Source organism: Perca fluviatilis, chromosome 24, assembly GCF_010015445.1.
Source record: "Perca fluviatilis chromosome 24, GENO_Pfluv_1.0, whole genome shotgun sequence".
In the NCBI taxonomy this organism is placed as follows: domain Eukaryota; kingdom Metazoa; phylum Chordata; class Actinopteri; order Perciformes; family Percidae; genus Perca; species Perca fluviatilis.
In genome coordinates this window covers 3,604,537-3,620,486 of record NC_053135.1, presented here as the reverse complement: position 1 = coordinate 3,620,486, position 15,950 = coordinate 3,604,537, and the positions used below count along the sequence as shown (strand labels likewise).

The 15,950-nt window shown below is 42.4% G+C and overlaps 1 protein-coding gene across 1 annotated transcript; it reads left to right on the top strand.

The window, feature by feature from the left end:
• The first annotated feature begins 1,136 nt into the window (after window positions 1-1,136).
• gart (phosphoribosylglycinamide formyltransferase) lies at window positions 1,137-15,906 on the top strand. The gene is given in 24 exon segments (XM_039793317.1): window positions 1,137-1,251; window positions 1,430-1,527; window positions 3,544-3,693; window positions 5,902-5,997; window positions 6,517-6,691; window positions 7,404-7,515; window positions 8,011-8,079; window positions 8,185-8,310; window positions 8,836-8,923; window positions 9,410-9,495; window positions 9,579-9,747; window positions 10,223-10,454; window positions 10,714-10,808; window positions 11,119-11,228; window positions 11,733-11,931; window positions 12,409-12,660; window positions 13,241-13,393; window positions 13,760-13,963; window positions 14,053-14,103; window positions 14,106-14,210; window positions 14,413-14,543; window positions 14,871-15,012; window positions 15,125-15,240; window positions 15,337-15,906. Coding segments are annotated over 22 exon segments (3,054 nt in total). The 5' UTR covers window positions 1,137-1,251; window positions 1,430-1,527; window positions 3,544-3,548; the 3' UTR covers window positions 15,535-15,906.
• Window positions 15,907-15,950: the final 44 nt, after the last annotated feature.

The window sequence follows — 15,950 nt, the reverse complement described above, 5'->3', positions numbered from 1 at the left end:
ATTACAGAGCTCTTATGTCCCGATAGTCCAAAGCTTATATCAGCAGTCTAAACTCCTCTGATTGCTCCAAAGGCCACATTAAGCACGGAAGGTTGTAGAGTCATTGCAGCCAGGGTACTTAGATGTTGGCACAATTAAAGAATAATATCCTGCCAGCTCACTTTTCCATACGTCAGTTCTATAAATGTTAAGATGACTATTGTCCAATGCACTGTATGCTGTAGGACACATTTGTTGCATATATCAATTTATTTGTGGTTTTTTGGACTAATTGTGAATCAGCCTGCAAAAAAGTTCATAATAATACATTACAATACATTATAGGGTTATATGAAGGGTTAAATGGTGACCTGTGGTGGAAGAAGTATTTAGAAGCTATATTTAAGTAAAAATAGCAAAGGCACGAAGTAAAATTACTCTACTACAAGTACAGTATAGTATTGAATAGTATTATCAAGTAATAATACTATATCGGTAGTATTATTGCAAAATAGACTTTAAACCAAAGTACTCATTTTGTTATACAATTATATTGTTTGTTTTTATTTGATTATTATTTTATTTGATTAATAATGTATTCCGGTGTGAGAAGCTTTTTACTGTTGCAGCTAATCAAACTACTTGTGTAGTTTAACTATTCATATTTTTTTAATGGAATGTTAGGTTTAGCATGTAATCTGCAAAGTAACTAGTAATAGCTATACATACATGTAGTGGAGTCTAAAGTGCAATATTTTCCTCAAGAATATAGGGGAGTTGAAGTACAGTATAAAGTACCTCAAAATTGTACTGAAGTAGAGTAGGTTAGTACATGCATGTAGTTACTCTCCATCACTGCAGTACAAAGGACAAATAACATCCTCAAAATGATAAATATCTATGTCTTAAAGTTAATGACTCGTCTTTGTTATTGTCTTATTGCACAATTAAACTAGTAGCAGACCATTTTTGCCTCAAAGGAAGTGAATGCCAATGATTACAGTGGCTCCTTTGTTGCTGTTGTAAATAAATTAAATTTATAAAAAAAAACAAAAAAAACATGTTGTGCCCATGGTTGTGCCTGAGGATGACGTAAACATAAAAATACTTTTATTTTGAAATCGAGACGCAGAGATGTAGGCCTTTTTTTTGGAACTCTGCACGCCATTGCTAATTAACTACACTTCCCATGATGCACTCGACAGTTACACCCCGCGGAAGTTGAAAATCCCCAAACTTATTAAAGAAAAGTAGCTTGGGCAGCAGATACAGGTAAGCGTACATAAACGAAACGGGAAACAGTGACGACTTTGCATGTTTTATTCTATTTAGCACGTTAAGCTAACTTTGCGTAGCGTGTGTTAGCGCTTAGCGCTACATCATGGTGTTATTGGATCCACGTGCTGTGTGTGTGGTGTGTGATGATGACATACTTTGCCTCCACGGTCAGACTGCAGCCTGAGAGCAGAGCAGAGCAGATACTTGTGACTGCTGTCCTGAACTGGGCTCTCCCTATTTGCTGCTTCTCACATACATACTAACACACAGGTGAGTGACAAAACAGCATGCTAGCTTTTCATTTCACCAGTTGTTTATATGCTAATGTTGCTAAAAAAAAAAGTCATTATTGTTAATATTTTTATGCAAAAGCAGTATAAACGCATTTTACATATGCGTTACTAGCTTATACAGAAAACCCATTTGATGTTAGTTGGATTAAATGAATTGAATGTTTACTTTTTTTAAGAATAGATTGCTTCAGGATGTAGACAACAACATCCATCCTGTTGAAGTGCAGAAAAAGTGCATGTATATTTATGCATGTGCAGGCATATTGATGATACTGTACATGAAATGCCTGTATTAAATTAGGTGGCGTATTTTACACAGTTAAGGGATTATTACTTGATGCCCTGATTTTAGTTATGTAGTTAAAATTGCACGTTACACAGTATGTAAAGATCCTAAATCACCTCCATATTGGTCATTTTTTCTAAGTATACATTGTTGGATTTGATTTGCTCCCTGACGTGAGTCACATGAGTGGAGTGATTTCAATCAAAGCCAGTGATTTGACTAATTGTGGAACACGTGCACCCACTGTGCAACACTCACCCCTTTGTACTGTATCTGCTTCCAATAGTGTTGAAGAAGGCAGATTATAGACAAGGTATCTGCACATCCGGGTCTTTACTATAGTAAACAAAGCAATTGCACAATCCCCGGGTCACTGCAGATTGGGGTGGTTTGTCCTCTGACCAGTGTCTTTTTGCCTGTTCTTATATGAAATGTTGAACCCTCGCAGTGTTTAACATTTGGAACTTCTTTATCTTAAATTACATTTGAGGGTGAAAGTGAATAAAGTGAGTCTGTTTTTTTTTTTTAAGTTAAGATAGTTTAGGACAACACATTAGCCCCAAAACCACTGAAATAATTCAGGTTTTTAATGTGTGTCAACACTGGTTGTCTGTTGAGGGAATTTACATTGTGTGACAATGCATATCATGTATTACTTCAGATAAGAACAGTTTTCCTATTCATTGTGAAATCTCTCACATACAGTTGAAATACGAAATCCCACTTTAGATGGTTGCAAACATTCACAAGTAATTAAGATAAGGTATTTGCATGCCTCCTGTATAATTCTAAAATCTGCATATTATATTTACATGTGCAACTAATAAAATAAATACTTGCATAACTGAACAGTGGTTTGCTTCAGAAACAAAAATGTGATCCAGTCATTGCGTCTGGTAAATGAAACCTAGAGAGAGAGAGAGAGAGAGAGGAACAACCACTGCACTGCCAAACTGAGGCTAAGGCGAATAGTTTGCTGTCTATCAACCTGATAACGGCTTTGTTTTTACATGCAAATGAGCCCCTGTTTGCAGTTGCTGGTGATTTGGCCATGCCGTTTAATTGTAGACTTGTGTTTTTGTTCTAGTTGATTGGATCCGGGTTAGTGTGGCATTACAAGATAATGTAAGACCCTAGGCCTCACAAAAGGTCAACGCCTCCTCACAGCTTTCGTTATAGGTCAATCTTTGCATGCAAATTAAATGGATACTTTACAAACAATTGGAGCCGAATGAGAAGCACTGGCTGGTAGGGCTGGATATCATTTAAAACATTTTCGATACCGGTACCAATAAGGTGACTTTGATACCGGTTCCTGAAGAATGCTTTTTTTAACAAAAACAAAAAATTACAACATCACACATTACGGCAAAAAACTTTTTTATTTATTTTTCAGCTCCTACTACGTGAGCCCCGTCTCTGTACGTAACATAGAGTTTTCCCTGCGTGTCCAATCACAAACATTATAAGATCTTAGTAGAAGCATGCTCACTATGCTCACTATCACTGATGAGATGTGCTCCTTAGGTATTGAAATTTGGTGTTGAATGATGAGGCATTTTTTTTTCGATACACTATACTAAGGAGGCAATTCGGTCGTTGATTAAAAAGTATTGAATTCGGTACCCAGCCCTACTGGATGGTGAATGTGTGAATGGTTTCAGTTTAATACTAAATGCCGGGATCTCTAATTTCCTCGTCACTCAGGTGCCATGGCAGAGAAGGTGCTGGTGGTCGGCAGTGGTGGACGGGAGCATGCGCTTGCCTGGAAGCTGGCCCAGTCGCCGCAGATTCAGCAGGTCCTGGTGGCCCCGGGGAATGCAGGCACGGCCAACTGTGGGAAGATCAGCAACTCTGGTAAATGCAAACGCAGAGGCTCTTTAGTTCAGTTTACTCTTTTTTTTTTTTTTTATTTAATTTGACTAAAATCAGGGCTGAAAAACCTTGAAGCGCATTGCATTTCTGTTTTATAAAATGTAGTAGGTACAAGAAACAAATAATTTCAGGCTGCAACTAACAATTATTATTGTTTTGTTTTTTTTAAAGATTTTATTTTAAAGATTTTTTGGGGGGGGCATTTTTAGGCCTTTATTTCCTCAGGACAGATGAAGACATGAAAGGGAAGAGAGGGGGAACGACATGCAGCAAAGGGCCGTAGATCGGAGTCGAACCCGCGGCCACTACGTCAAGGAGCAAACCTCTATACATATGCGCCGCAGTGGGTAGAGCAGGAGCACATATACTGAGAGGTTTATGCCTCGACGCAGAGGTTCAGGGTTCGAATCCGACCTTTGACAATTTCCTGCATGTCTTCCCCCTCTCTCTCCCCTTTCTCACCTAGCTGTCCTGTCGGAAAACGGAAAAAGCCCCAAAAATTATGTATGTATGTATGTATGTATGTATGTGTGTATGTGTGTGGATTTATGGAGCTTTAACCAGTGAATGTCATGCTTATTTGCCTAGAGAAATGACCTGCATGAATAGTTTGACAATTTAAGAAACACGCTTATTGGCTTTCTTGCTGAGAATTTGATTAGAAGATTTATACCACTCTCATGTCTGAATGCTAAATATGAAGTTCCAGTTAAAAGTTAGCTTAGCATAAAGACTGAAAGTAACATAAACAATATAACCACTTCCTTACACCCGAGGTTCCCCCTATAAAGAAGATGGTTTGATCTTATATTTCGTATCATCCATAGAAGTGTTTATAAATGTAGCACTACATTAATGGCACCCGTGTGCAAGGTGAAGAGAAACTTGTTAAAGGAATATTTCACCATTGGAAAGATGAATATATATTTAAATTGGGTCACTTATGTAGTAGAAATGTGAATTTTTTTAGAAATTGGTGGCTTCTAGGCCAAGAAAAGCCAGAAAATGTGTTTTTGGCTCATGTGGATGAAAGACACCAAATCCCAGAATGCACTTGCTTTGCTGCTTTAGCGTCTACTCCCAAGCCACGCCTACCCTTTACAGACGGACAGTGAGGCGATCAACTCAACAAGTGTGTTTTATTGTCATTTCAACCATATACACGAAAAAACGTTTCAAGTGGTGTTACACATTTAAAATATATACTTTTTTGCCACAGCTGATACATTATCCGGACTTCTTTCAGCGGGTTGATTGATAGCTCCAGAGTGAACAGAACTGTGTCCATGGCAACGCTCTGCTATGCATGGCAACGGTGTGTTATCCTTAGCAGCGGTCTGTTATCAAGAAAATAACAGACCGCATTTTACATTAGAATTCAACCAAGCCATAAAAGAAGGCTAACACATAGCTACTAGCATTAGCTCTTGGTGGGCTGTGGTATAAACATTGAGTATAAACACAGCCGTAAATTTGCGTGGGATGTAGAATGGTCAGCAAGGTGGCCAGCTAGCGTTAGCTTTCCACCGGCACACTCGTTCAGCGCTCCCTGCTGATGAGGTCTCTTTACCAGCCAGAGGCATCGAGCACCACCGCTGGTCTCCATGCAGGCGAAGCTCGCGTAGTGTGTAGAGTATTGCGTCTGTAATAAAGTGTCCTGCATATTCTCCGATGTGTACCAATGTATCCCAGTGGTACACGTGTGCGGTAGTTTGAATGCACATAATTGTTGTTCTAAAATTCCCGTCGGGATGAACAGTTTCTGCTCCTGCTGAGAAGCTAAGCGAGGATTCAAGATGGATGACACTCGTTTTTTCCTCGGCAATCTCTGGAAAAAGCCGACAGTCCAACCCCCTATGGGCTATGCGGAAGTGGCTCCTAATACTGGCAGTAGTCTTTTGCCTCTGGGCAAAAAAGCCTCAGATGATGCAAAAATCGTCATTTTGCGTCATCTGAGGCTTTCTTCAAGACCCACAATACAGAGATCTCCCCTCTCAGGGGGACATGAGGGAGGGAAGCACGGTCATTCAAAAATACTACCGGGTTTCTACTGATACAAAGCTTAATGCTAAAGTGTCCCTTTAATTAATGCACTGATTGAATTAATGACACAATTAGCTTAATAGGATGTTGATAATAGCATCAGGCAGCTGATGAATGTAAATGATCACTCTCACTCTCTCCATGCAGAGGTGTCGGTCAGTAACCACGCCATCTTGGCTCAGTTCTGTAAGGATCATCACGTGGGGCTGGTTGTGGTCGGACCTGAGGTACCTCTGGCAGCAGGTAAGTGAGCTCCATCACGAAGCAGGGGTATTTGATGTTTTTTAAGCGAAGGACCCGTTAACTGAAAGAGAGAAGGAGCAGGGACCCCCTACTACATACATATATTGTATAAAATTAAATTGCACATTAAACTGGGCTTACATTAACATGTAGGGTGCCTAAAGCCTTTATACATACTGTTTTTTTGCATAGAATACTAAGCTATTCAAATAGCCTACAAATTTTTGGCATGCTTTTATAAATACTGTACATATGGCAGAGTGAATCCTTAGGATTAATTGTATCTGTGGATGGCCTTAGGGACTCCCTTAACTATTGGCCATTAAGTATATTTGCTAATATGTTGCATTCATGTTAAGACTTTTTAACTTTTGAGAAAAACTTGGAGGAAGCCCCCCTGCATTGACTCTGAGGGCCCCCCCTAGGGGGTCCCAGACCCCCTGTTGAAGATCCCTGATATTAACTGTGGTCCCTTTCTCCGTATCTCTCTTCCCCTTTTCACTTTAACGTCTCTTCCAGGCATTGTCGATGACCTGACGGCGGCCGGAGTGCCCTGTTTTGGCCCATCCGCGAAAGCCGCTCAGTTGGAGGCCAGCAAAAGCTTTTCCAAGGCCTTCATGGAGCGCCACGGCATTCCCACTGCCCGTTATGGCTCTTTCACTGACCCCCAGGAGGCCTGCAAATACATCCGCACGTCAGTAGAATACACAACATTTGTATCTTTTGGAGGAGTGTATTTGTGCACAAGTCCCAACAAACATTTGGTAATATAAAGAAAGACATGCATGGACAGTAAAGGTCTAGGATATAAAGAGATATGTCCTCCTCCACCGGCATTGTCCAGCTAGTTAATCAATTAAGTAATTAGCAGAGGGAGGAAAGTGCTAAATGCATGGCTCCCACTGTTTTTGGTAAAACAATAACTTATTTCTTTTAATCAGTTTTGATATCCAGCAGCAAAGTTGTGGAGTTTTGTTTTCAGAGCCATTAAACGCAGCATTTGCACCATAACAGAAAATGATATCTCTACTGAAGTTTTGTCTCTCAGATGGTTTCATGAGTTAATGATCTAAGATGTGATGATTGCCTTTCATATTAGAGTACCCTCAAAAACAATCATAAACAGAGTTACAACTTGTAACAAAAAAAAATCCTTTATAGTCAGCGAAAGTCATTTCTTTGGTTATATAAACCATCTTGGGCAGAACAACAGCTGCCGTGTTTTGACAGCCTTCATCCATATGGATTCCAAACAATGCACTGCACATGTTAAATGGTCCACACACAAAAAACATTTTATGTTTCATATCAGCGATGCAGCATCTGTTCCAGATGTGTTTTCTGTGAAAATATGTTGATTCTTCCTACACTTTACTGAGTTTATTTCCCTGTTTTGGGGTCTCCAGGGCCGACTTCCCAGCGCTGGTGGTGAAGGCCAGCGGGCTGGCAGCAGGGAAGGGAGTCATTGTGGCTCCAGACCAGGATGAGGCCTGTCAGGCTGTAATGGACATCATGCAGGTGTGAAACTACTAAAAGCATTTCTGTGTGGTCATTCGTCCTCGGCAGTTATATTAGCAAGGGGTGCAAAGAAAAGAGAATTTCCTGCAATGTTTAGTTCAGACGTTTTCTGTAAAACGACTGTAGTAAAGCCTACCTTCTTCATCAATCTGCCGCACATTGAGATCTGGCCGCTGACCACTGATCAGTCCCGCTGAAACAAAGACGGAGACAGAGACAATTTGCCAGTATGATTCTGGGCTCAAACTGTATTTAACCCAAACCAGTCTTTGGATTCCTTCTTTTGTTGGCTGGAGTTTCTACATAATACATTTTAAAAAAGTTGACGTAAAGTAAACGTTGTTTGTGTTAAGCTCTTTCTCTGTAGCCTCCGAAACCAAGAGTATCTGCTGTGCTGCATATATAATATATATATTTTTCGTCTCTTTAAGGATTTCTCTTCCATTTTCCTCTTGTTCAAAGGTAAACCTTTTTCTTTGACACTGTGCATTGCAGGAGCGAACATTTGGAACTGCAGGGGAGACTGTGGTGGTTGAAGAGCTGCTGGAGGGAGAGGAAGTGTCTGTGAGTTTGTAACTTGACAGAATCGAGCTAACTTTACCTTTTTTAAAGTATGAGTTAGAGGGAAACCGACATGATGTTAATCCTTGTCCCCCTCGTTTTTTCTAGTGTCTGTGCTTCACTGACGGCTCGTCGGTGTCTCCGATGCCTCCAGCACAGGATCACAAACGGCTGCAGGACGGCGACCTGGGGCCCAACACCGGCGGCATGGGGGCCTACTGCCCCACCCCTCAGGTACACATGCCCTTTCCTTATTTTTTGCTGAATCCTGTGTTCATTTTAGGATTAGGAGCAGTCCATTTGCGTGCAGTAAGGCTGCAAGATATGAGGAAAATATGCAATAACGTTGTTGAATATCGCGTTAACAGTATTACTTGCAATGAACAGATATTAAAATGAACTCAGTTCTGCATTTTTGCCGCTTTCAGTATTCTTCTAAAATACAAAAAATTGTCCGTTGAATTTAAAACAAATGAAAGGACATCACTTCTAACATTCTTTAATTGAATAAATGGAACATCGAATAGAATATAAAAGGCACCACTAAAAAAAGAATGAGTTACTTTTTAACGTGCAGTTTTCTGCTGATATTTTCTTTCAACTAACACAAAAAAAACTCAGTGTCTTTTGCCATATGCCAGCCTCTCGCGCGTAGCCAGTTGATATTGCGATGACGATTTAAAAAAAAATAATAAACCTGATATATTGTGCAGCCATCTTTTTTTAATGCTGCTCATGCTGTCTCTCGGCCCTGTGCAGGTGAGCCAGCAGCTGCTGCAGCAGATCAGAGAGACGGTCCTTCAGAAGACTGTGGACGGGATGAAGGAGGAGGGAACCCCTTATGTGGGCAAGTGCTTTTTTTTCCATCTATACATGAGTACAGTATGATAGGATACGATACAACTTTATTGTCAGTTTACACTGAAATTCATTTTGAGTTAGACAACAATTACACATTTAGTACAAAGATGAAGACCTATCAACAGCCATGGCAAAGAAACCTGTTTCATGATATCCTCGGATCCAGATCTTAATTGGCAGCACACTAATTTTGGTTTAGCAAGAGGATAGTATAAAAGAGTTCTTAAGCCTGTTGTATCTAAATGAAGGGACTCTAAATTGCCTGTTAGTAGGCAAAAGTTGGTATTCATAATTTAAAACATTCGTTGAGTCAGAAGAGATGGGGGGGGGGGGGGGTTTTTTTGTTTTTTTTGAAGGGGGGGGGGGGGGGTTTTTGGTCGAAACCTTTTGTTTTTTTTTTTTTTGTTTTTGGTTAGTTATTGAAACCCAGCCTGTTTTCTTATCTCAAATATGTTCCGTTCTTGTTGTCCAGGTGTGCTGTATGCAGGGCTGATGTTGACCAAGCAGGGGCCAAAGGTCCTCGAGTTCAACTGTCGCTTTGGAGACCCCGAGTGTCAGGTTGGTCTTCTTAGACCCAAGGCACCTATCACCGGATCTTCTCATCAAATAGACCTCAAATATCTACTGTCAACTCTTTTCAGGTGCTGCTGCCACTCCTAAAGAGTGACCTGTATGAAGTCATCTTGAACACCATCAACGGCAAGCTGGTCTCCAACGCCCCCGTGTGGCACCAGGACAGCTCTGCGGTCACTGTGGTTATGGCCAGCGCCGGTTACCCCGGCTCCTACAAGAAAGGAGTAGAGATCACAGGTACGGTTTTGGTAGGGCAGACACAGGAGGGAATCTTCACATCATTTTATTCAGTCTGCCATGCTGAATTCCAGTTTGCAAATCGAACCATTGCCAACATTTCTGTGTGCCAAGTGGTCTTTTTCTCTACTAAATGTTTGTTTTTTTTGTCAGGGAGAAAGTAAAAGCAGCAAGGCAATCTTTAAATGTAGTTAATTTTGTCTATTAATTGTTTGGCATGTTAAATATCCATAGTTACTAGTCTATAAATGGCCATTATGTTTTCTCAAAGCACAAATTGATGTATTTCGATTGTTCAGGTTATTACTATATAAAACAAAGAAAAGCTTGAGAAGCTTGAACCAGACAGGGTTTGACATTTGTGAAAGGTCTGGAGTAGATCCTTATGCATTTTTTTTATATTCTGTGTATTTATATGTATCTGCTGTTATCCAGAACTCGCAAATAACAGAGTACCACCTGTGTTAATCCTCAGGCCTGTCCCAGGTTCAGGACTCGGGGCTGCAGGTCTTCCATGCCGGCACCGCGCTGAAGGAGGGAGGCGTGGTCTCCAGCGGCGGGCGGGTCCTGACCGTCACTGCAGTCGGGCCGTCCCTGGAGACTGCTCTGCAGGCGGCCAACCAGGGCGTGGCGGCCATAGGATTCCCGGGCGCCGTGTACCGCCGCGACATCGGCCACCGGGCCATCGCCCACCTGAACCAACACAGGTGTGTGTGATAGCAATACAGGCGACACACAAGCACTAAAACATTCCATTTCTTGTTTTGTGTTGTTTTTACAGTTTTTTTTAGTTAGTATATCATGTAGAACTTTATGATTAATAAACTTCACTTTGGAAGTTCCAGTGTCCTAGTATTTCTTCCAATTTCCACACAACCAGAACCTAGCTTTAAGAAAGGCACAATATAACACTGGGAATAACAGCTCATCAGCTGAGTGGTTTGTATTTCACTGTCTCTCTGACAGAGGGCTGACCTATAAGGACAGCGGAGTGGACATCGCCGCCGGTAACAAGCTGGTGGACATGATCAAGCCTCTGGCCAAGGCAACGTCCCGTGCTGGTAACTTCATTTTCATGTACAAAAACTAAAGACCGCGCAAGAAAGTATTTTGTAGTACATCTACATAATGATCAGACGCTTGTATCTCTCAGTGCTCTAAAAGAATAGCTTGTTTCCTTGTTTCAAGCGGCTGATTGAAACCGTTTTGCCATTAAGAAAACAAATTGCTGTATTTTTAGTCATTTTAGTTGTAAATGCTGTCATTTTGATTGTGTGTTTCCAGAGATAACTTTAGCAGCCCTAGTAAAAACTCAATTTAGAAAGAATGAATGAAGCTGTAACTATGGCTGTAATGGCTTTTTATTCCCAGGGTGCAATGCAGAACTGGGAGGCTTTGCTGGGCTGTTTGACCTGAAGGCAGCAGGTTTTGTTGACCCAATCCTGGTGTCTGGGACAGACGGAGTGGGGACCAAACTCAAGGTGGGACTTGAGTTCCTTCATGTCAATTTTGAAGGAGAATATGGAAGATCTGTCTGTCAACCTTCATGTCCACTGTTTGCCACAAGTCATATTTTGTTACTGCAATGTGGCCCCGATTGTAATTTCAAAGTCGTGGACCACATGGAAAATCAAATGAAAGCACTAAAAACCTTGACTCATTCCAATTAGGCTTTGGCAGTTGCTAAATCGGCCAAGAAATAACCATTCAAAATTGGATCCAAATTGGGCTCAGAAGTAATAGAGCAGCAGGGGAGATATGCTTATCTGTACACAGATTCAAAGGCTTCTCGAAACCCCTGAACAGAAATATGAATGTCATTAATTGGAAGTGTGAAAGATCCAGTGTGTGTGTGCAAAAGATCAAGATGCCAAAATCTGACTTTTTCAAATCTCCAGTAAAATATCAGTCAGATGAAGCTCTTCTCTATTGCAGTTTTATTTTGTTGGTAAACATTTAGCAAAATTAAAAAAAATTATCCTCAGATTGCCCAGGGGTGCAGCCAGCACGGCGGCCTGGGCCAGGACCTGGTGGCCATGTGTGTGAACGACGTGCTGGCTCAAGGCGCAGAGCCGCTCTTCTTCCTCGACTACTTCTCCTGCGGCAGCCTGGATGTGGACGTTGCCGCCTCGGTAGTTGGCGGCGTCGCTAAGGCCTGCGAGATGGCGGGCTGCGCTCTACTCGGTGAGGAGATAGGATAACACTTTATTGTCCGTGGACACAGAAATTTATCTTGCAATACAAACTCCAACAATTAAAAAGACAACACAACAACATGAAGACAAATTTTATTTTTTATTTATAACCATCCAGCCCTGCAAGAATGGTTATAAATAAATATCATATATAGGGGGAAACTCACTTCTTTGAGCAAAGATATTAACAAGGGACAATTTGACTGTCTGACAGTGCGCAGTACGTGGCGTTCAGTGAACACGTTCTCCACCGAGTGGCCCACTCATTTGGAACAGATTCCCAGATGTTGTGTTTAAGCATGATGATGCATGATACGAGATAAATAGTCATATTTTGGCACGTCGATGATCCAAAAGCGGTCCTAATGTTACCAGTCGTGGTTCAAAAAGGTAGAGCTGAGTGGACTGGGCCTGGACTCCCCTCCCATCTTTTTTTTTTTTTTTTTTTCTTCATGTCCATGTCCAGGTGGCGAGACTGCAGAAATGCCGGGCGTCTACGCTCCAGGAGAGTACGACCTGGCCGGGTTCTGTGTTGGAGCAGTGGAGCGTGGGGCCCTGCTGCCCAGGCTCGGGGACATCGCCGAGGGGGACCTGCTGATCGGACTGGCCTCCTCCGGGGTCCACAGCAATGGCTTCAGCCTTGTCCGCAAAGTCCTGGAGAGGGCCAACCTGAGCTACAGCTCCCCTGCTCCTTTTGGCAAGTCGGGACAGACTGTTGGTGAGTCACCTTTTAAGTCACAAAGGTGGAACCTGAGTGTGCCCTTAATTTATGTGTGTGTGGTACCGCATTTAGACTTTCCCAAACAATTGGTAGCCTCTGTAGCGGTTTTATTGTTATTGGTGCAATATTAAGACCACATTTTCAATGAACTATGGTGCTTCCTGCCATTCTCTGGCCAATGGATTTCCCCTCCCTTTGCCGGAACGTCTGTCTGCTTTTGCTGAGAAATAATCTATGAAATCCATGAAATTTGGTGGTAAAGAATAATCATTTAACCTTTTGTGATCCTTACCCAAATGTGAGGATTTTTCTGTTTTTATATCATAGTAAACAGAATATATTTGAGTTGTTGACTGTAAGAAAACATGCACATCATCTTGGACTTTAGGACCTTGTGACATTTGTGCATTTGTTTTACAATTTTTCTGTTATTTTACAGAGAAAATGTTAAATTGAGAAAATAATCAGCAGATTAATGGATAATAAACAAAATTAATTTGTTTAGTTGCATTGCTGAAATATTCAGGTGGAACTTTAACCCTTGATGCCTACTATCTGACGGTAACTCTGCTTCCAGGCGAGGTTTTGCTGACGCCAACAAAGATTTACAGTCGTCTGCTGCTGCCAATCCTTCGCAGCGGCGCGGTCAAAGCCTACGCTCACATCACAGGGGGTGGGCTTCTGGAGAACATCCCTCGGGTGCTGCCCCAGGAACTGGCAGTCGATTTAGGTGAGATGAAAGCACGTGGACACTTCAAATGAAGCATATAAGATGTTGACGTCGGCAGTCTGCCTTTTGGATGAAGCTGCATTAGCATTTTGGAAATCGGTTACCTTTTTTATGATAACCTAGTGTGAGGCAGCGGAAGAAAAAAAGGAATAAAGTTTTATAGTGGGATGACCGCTGTGCACATTGAACTCAATGCAAATGTAAACATGAATAAGCAGCCTTCTTTTCATATTCAGCACAGTTCCCCTCCACGCTGTGTTCACCCCCCCCTCTCTCTTGAAAATGTAGAGGTCACTGTGTAGTTGTTATTTAAGGCTGCAGCCATTTCTCATTAATATTTCCTCTTGGCGTTTATACATGACTCAGATGCCTCTCGATGGAGCATCCCCCCAGTGTTTTCCTGGCTCCAAAAGGAGGGGGGTCTGAGCGAGGAGGAGATGACCCGCACCTTCAACTGTGGCCTGGGGGCAGTGCTGGTGGTTGCCCCCCTGGATGCTCAGGGGGTCCTACACCAGCTTCAAGCACATGAAGAGGCCTGGATCGTGGGTTCACTGGCCCACAAGCATCAGGGTGAGCCAGTCAAGTTATACAGCACAGCTTCAGCTAGTGGTTTTAAAATGACAAGAGCAAAGGAAAGGCTTTTTCTTTTTTTTATGCAGGGTCAGAGCCTGTGGTGGTCCGCAACCTGAAACACAGCCTGCTCAATGTTGGGCGGCTTCCGGCGGAGAGTTGGGCGTTGAGCAGAACAGCGGTTGCCACGGCAACAGCAGCACGCCCCGCAAGAGGACCAGAGTGGCTGTTCTTATCTCGGGCACAGGTGTGTTTTTTTATTGATCTAAGAATGAGAGTGGAATTAGAGCGCCTCGCAAGACAATTAAAGGATTAGTTCAACATTTTAGGAAGGATGCATGTTGGATATCTTGTCGAGTATAAGGAGAGGAGTGATACCGCTCTCATTTCTCTACAGTAACCACTGTTTTAGGACCTGTTTAAAAAATCCTGGGGTATGTTTGTCTCAGGCACCAACCTGCAGGCGCTGATAGAACAGGCCAAGCGTCCGTCCAGCTCTGCAGAGATAGTGGTGGTCATCTCCAACAGACCTGGAGTTCAGGGCCTGAAGAGAGCATCGCTGGCCGGCATCCAGACACGGGTAAACAGTCTTTTTTTTTTTTTTTTTTTTTTTTTTGTCCACAAAGAACATTCACACAAAACAAAACCGCCTGTGACAGGATAGTTGCATTCCCATTTACAGGTAGGTAAAGTCCAACAAACCTAGCTAGTGTGGAGTGATGATAAAGCGAAGCAATATTATCTTTTTCCCTGGTAATTCTAAAAGTTTGTAGTTAAAACCAGTTTAGTGCCTTTTAGGTTAACTGTTGGCAGGATATTGCAGTAGTCGAGCTGCATGACGACTTCTGCATCTTTAAAACTCAAAACTGGTCTAATATTGCGTTTGTGCTTCTTGACCCCAACTTAGGTGGTGGACCACAAACTGTACGGGAGCCGAGCCGAGTTCGACGGCACCATCGACCGCGTACTGGAAGAATTTGGAGTGGAGCTGGTGTGTCTGGCTGGATTCATGAGGATCCTCACGGGAACTTTCGTCAAGAAATGGAACGGTGTGGAAAAAAAACTGCTGTTTGAACTAAAATTTCTTACATTTGCATGAGATGATGTGGTTGGGTCACAGGAAGGTGTTTTACATTGGCTGTTTGTCTGTTACCGGGACAGGAAAGCTGCTGAACATCCATCCATCCCTGCTGCCCTCGTTCAAGGGGGTGAACGCCCAGAAGCAGGCGCTACAGGCTGGGGTACGGGTCGCCGGCTGCACGGTCCATTTTGTGGCAGTAAGTATGGCGTACCTTGGAAACACCAGACATCGAACCTAGAGCTTTTTCTCTGAACAAGTCACTCAACCATTGGTTTTGTTCACCTGTGTTTAGGAAGAGGTGGACGCAGGAGCCATCGTGGCACAGGAGGCGGTGCCCGTGCTGGGCGGCGACACAGAGGAGAGTCTGTCGGACAGAATCCGAGAGGCCGAGCACCGAGCCTTCCCCGCCGCTCTGGAGCTGGTGGCCAGCGGCGCGGTCCAGCTCGGAGAGGACGGACACATCATGTGGAAGTCCAGTTCCCAGAGTTAGAGAACACGCATCCAGCTCGGCCGTACTGTCGGCCATTAACGACGGTTTACTTCTGTTACTTAAAACTGGTTTTATAATACAAAAGAGACACTAACAACAGCTAAATCAAAATATTCAGTCATGTCAGTTGAGTTAGTAGATTTCATCATGGGATGTTTAAAGCTGGCAGACATACATATATTAAATTGTAGCATTTCTACTTCTTGTGTATAGAGTATGATGATACTTTAAACAAAATTACATTCCAATTGTACCTTTAACAAAATAATAGATGCACTGGAATTAACCTTAAAAAAAAGTCACAGTGGTCCTATTTGTAATGATGTCCAGATGGGAGTATGTTAGTAAAATAAATTTTTGAATGTCTGTGTAGCAGAATCTGTTATTTCATTATTAAACCTACCTTGGTGAATGCA